Here is a 4,878-nt window from a genome sequence, read left to right as displayed (position 1 = left end):
GGCTTTGAATCAAATACATTATACAAACTGAAAGAGAAAGAGAGAGAGAGAGAGAGAGAGAGAGAAAGAAAAGAGAGAGAGAGAGAGAGAGAGAGAGAGAATCAGACAATGATAACGATCGTAGTCATTCTATTAATCATCACCTCAGAAGAGTAAATGAGTGAACGAATGTAGTATTATTGTATACGAATTATAGATAAACATAAACACAAACAACCATATAGATATATAGGCTCCAACAGACATACACAAACTCACACACACACACACACAGACACACACGGACAGACACACACAGACAGACTCACACATACACACACACAGACAAATTCGCACACAGACAGACATATATCTTAAATCATAATGTGCCACACCTTGACAGACAGACACACACAGACTCTCTTTCTCTCTCTCACACACACACACACACACAACACACACAGACTCACACACACAGAGAGAGACTCACACACACAGAGAGAGACTCACACACACAGAGAGAGACTCACACACAGACAGACAGACAGACAAACACGAGCACGAATACTAACGTGATACAACTGAGCCAAAGGATTGGAAGTATGTATTAGGAAGTTTTGGTTGACGCCAGGGTGGTCAAGATCGTGGCAGGCAGCCGACAGGATGGAGGCCATCTTCTCTTCGTCATCCAAGAAGCTCATCAGCTGTTCATCATCATCATGATCATCATCATCAACATCATCAGTATCGTTATCATCACCATCATCACCAATCTCTTCGTCAAAAAACATAAACAGCATCATCATCACCATCTTCATCAACACCCACACCACCACCATCATCATCATCATCATCATCAGCAGCAGCACCTTATTCTCTCGGATGTTGTAGTGCATAGCTTGCACGACGTCGGCGGCGTGCGTGGAGTTGTGGTAAGGATTTGTCACGTGATATCCTTCCTCCACTAATTCTGATGAATGAATGAATGAATGAATGAATGAATGAATGAATGAATGAATGAATGAATGAATGAATGAAGGAATGAATGAATGGATGAATGAATAAATGAATGAATGAATGAAGTCCACAAAGGAATGAATGAATGAATGAACTATAAAAATAAACTAACTGATGAAGCGAATTAATTTCATGAAATCAACTTTCAACTTTCCATAGAAACCATAACGTAGAAACAACTTCTGCACTACGAAGTACAGACTGTGTCCTGAATGCATGAACGAATGAATGAATGAACGATTGAATGAATGAACGAATGAATGAATGAACGAATGAATGAATGAACGAATGAATGAATGAATGATTGATTGATTGATTGATTGATTGATTGAACAAACGAATGAATGAATGCAATTAATATATAAATAAGCGATTGTTTCCTGATTTGATTAATACACGAATGGATGTGAAAGTTTGAGTGAGTGAATGAATGAATAAGTAATGAATGAATGAGTGAGCAAATAAATGAGCAAATGAGTAAAAAAAAGAATTAATGAAGGAGAAATTAATAAAGAAATGTACTAAATCAATGTACGGAACAATGACGGATCGATGTTGGGAGATTGAACAATGGAGATTGTATGGAAGAACAATAAAAGATGGACAGAATGAATGAATGAATGAATGAATGAATGAATAAATGAATGAATGAATAAATGAATAAATGAATAAATGAATAAATGAATAAATGAATAAATGAATGAATGAATGAATGAATGAATGAATGAATGAATGAATGTATGAAAAAGGAATAAAACTACTTGAAACAACAACTAGAGTAATGAGATAACAATAATAACCGTCAGTCAATCGTTCTAGTAGAAATATGTTGAAAGACCACTTGTCTACAGATGATAACAGGACCTAATTTAATTAATTTAATTAATTTAATTTAATTACTAATTAACTGAATTAATTAGTCGATCAATCACACATTAGATTCTTAAATAATGTATCCCTACTTTTGCAATGGCGCTTTGGAAAATTGGATGGCGAAACAGTTCGATCATTCATCCATCCACTCATTCATCCATCGTACCATCCATCCATCCATTCATCCATCCACTCACTCATCCATCTTTCCATCCATCCATCCACTCCATTCATCCATCCATCCATAAATTTAACATGCCGTTGAAATAAAAAGACATTTATTACACGAAGTCCTTTCATCTGGCTCATCTAAAGGGAAGCACGTAAACACACACACACATAGATACACACACATACAGGTACACACACACACATACAAAAACGAATGATTAAGGTTAGATTGTTTTAGGAAATCATTAGAATCAATATAGTCTTCCTGGTACGTTCCAACGCCTTCATAATGTTTTCCCGAAGGATAAATGCAATCGCGCACACATACAAACATATACACCTACACTCACGCACAAACATAAATACAAACAAACGAACATACAAACACACAAACATACAAACATGCATACAAACAAACAAACGTACAAACATGCATACAAACATACAAATACGCACGCGTACTAACACAAGAACTTACTAACACTTTACTAATACAAACAAGCAGATACAAACGTACCAAAAATACAACAATACATGTACACAACCATACAATAATCACAATTGTCATCCTAGTAATCGTCCTCATCATCATCATTATCGTCCTCATCATCATCATCGTCACCATCATCGTCATCATCATCACCAAGTGACCTGAGCTTGTTGTGGATAGTTCAAATCCAGCAGACTTTTACCTTCTTGAGACAAGCCTTCTTTCGTCATATAAGACCTTCATGATGATGATGATGATGATGAGGATGGTGACGATGAAGATGATGATGATGATGATGATGGTGGTGATAATGTCAGCGATGATGACAACGGCGACGACAATGATGATGACGATGATAATAATGATAATAACAATTATGCTGATGAAGTAGAAGATGATGATGATGATGAAGGTGGTGATGATGACGATGACGATCGTAGTAATGATAATGATGATAATCTGACAGGTTACCTGATCGTCTTATTGGTGGTGAGGGTTTGATGTGAAAGACACCGTCTTAAATGGTACCTCCGTATGCTTCCTTCGTTTTTCTCTGCAATCAATTATTTTCATTCCATTCCTTCATTCCTTCATTCATTCATTCGTTCGTTCACTCACTCACTCACTCACTCACTCACTCACTCACTCATTTATTCACTCACTTATTCACTCATTCATTCACTCATTCATACCCTGATGAATGAGCATTAATATGTCGCTGGTGTTGATAGATATCCGGTGAGAGAGCAAACGCACATCCCTACCAGACTGCCCGTGGGGGTCCAGTGTACTCTTCTCCATCGTCACCATCGTAGTTCCGTAACTGCCTTGCGGTCTAGCTATAACGAGAGATCGCCGAAGTTGATTTTATAATTGGATCTTATAACTGAATTATTTTCATTTATCATTATTATTATTATCATCAAACTAATAACAATCATGTAAGACACACATCATCGTCGTCTTCGTCATCATCGTCATCTTCATAATCATCGTCGTCATGTTTGCTTAGTAAATGGCATCATTATAATTGTAATAATCTCATCGTCGCCATCATCATCATCGGCATTGATGTCATTATCATTAAAATAATCATAATCATTTTACCCTCGTAATCATTTTTTTCATCATCATCATCCTCATCATCATCAGCAGCAGCAGTAGTAGCATCATCATCATCAGCATCATCATCCAGGTATTAAATTATTCATGTGAGTGAATCATAGGCCTATGTAGGTTCGTTCACCTCCATCAAGTGCACATCCACATAATCAATCAATCATTTGGACGTTCATTCGTTTATTCACTCAATCAATCATCTATTCCTTCATTTGTTCGTTCATTCGTTCATTCGCTCGTTTGTTCATCTATCAATCTTCGATTAACTAATTAACTTGTACGGTTTTTCATTCATTCCCTCATTCATCAACTCACTCGTTCATTCATTCATGCATGCATGCATTCATTCATTCATTCATTCATCGTTCATTCATTCATTCTCTCAGAAGACTCACCAGATAAAAGCTTCTCCTTTTTCCCTTTCTTTCCAGCCTGCTTGATCGGCTTAAAATTTAAATTTTCTTCAAAAAAATAACAATAAAAACAAAAATAATAACAATAACAAATAATAATAACAATAATGAAATAATAAAGTATCGATAATAAGTAAATATTGATTTAAATTAAACCAACTATTCGAAATTTATGTCGCAATGAATAGGTTATCAAGACACATCAGCATCATCAATATTTGTATTTGAAAACAAACTAATCAATCAATTAATTAATCAATAATAAATTCAACAACCTACCTATCAATTAAATCAGTCAATTAATTAATTAATTAATCAATTAATCAACCAATTAATCAATCAAGTAATCAGTAAAAGCACATATGTTACAATGTGATGACACCGTGTATTGAATATTTGGAAAATTTTAGCTTGAAACACACCTTACATATTTGAACACTGGCACATAAATACCTTTATAAATGTATGTGCGTGTGTGTGTGCATGTGTGTCTGTGTGTGATATACACGTAAAAACACAGAGTAAAATACCAACATAGAAAACCATAGAAAACACACACACACACACACACATACATACATATATACATGCATACAGACAGACTGACAAACAGACATATAAGGATATGTGACAACATAATATTAATGTATGTATATGTGTGCACGTGGGTATATATGTATGTGTGTGTATGAATGTATGTATGTTTGTTTTATGTATGTATGTTTGTATGCACATATGCATGTGTCTATGTATCCCCATATATAAATGTAATGGTGAAGACGATGACGGCTTAACAATGGAATAATAATATGAATA

General features: G+C 35.1%; 1 protein-coding gene across 1 annotated transcript in view; it reads right to left on the bottom strand.

Moving 5' to 3' along the window:
• HELRODRAFT_147148 (hypothetical protein) overlaps positions 1–914 on the bottom strand; it is a gene marked incomplete at both ends in the record, with an annotated part of 1,805 nt that extends 891 nt beyond the window's left edge. Inside the window, 2 exons of the mRNA XM_009029814.1 lie at positions 552–683; positions 849–914. Coding sequence (XP_009028062.1) covers positions 552–683; positions 849–914 — 198 coding nt within the window. The remainder of the gene's footprint in view (positions 1–551; positions 684–848) is intronic.
• Positions 915–4,878: the final 3,964 nt, after the last annotated feature.

This window comes from Helobdella robusta (genome assembly GCF_000326865.2).
Source record: "Helobdella robusta unplaced genomic scaffold HELROscaffold_62, whole genome shotgun sequence".
Lineage (NCBI taxonomy): Eukaryota > Metazoa > Annelida > Clitellata > Rhynchobdellida > Glossiphoniidae > Helobdella > Helobdella robusta.
The sequence above is the reverse complement of the archived record's forward strand: the minus strand, read 5'-3'. Positions and strand labels throughout refer to the sequence as shown.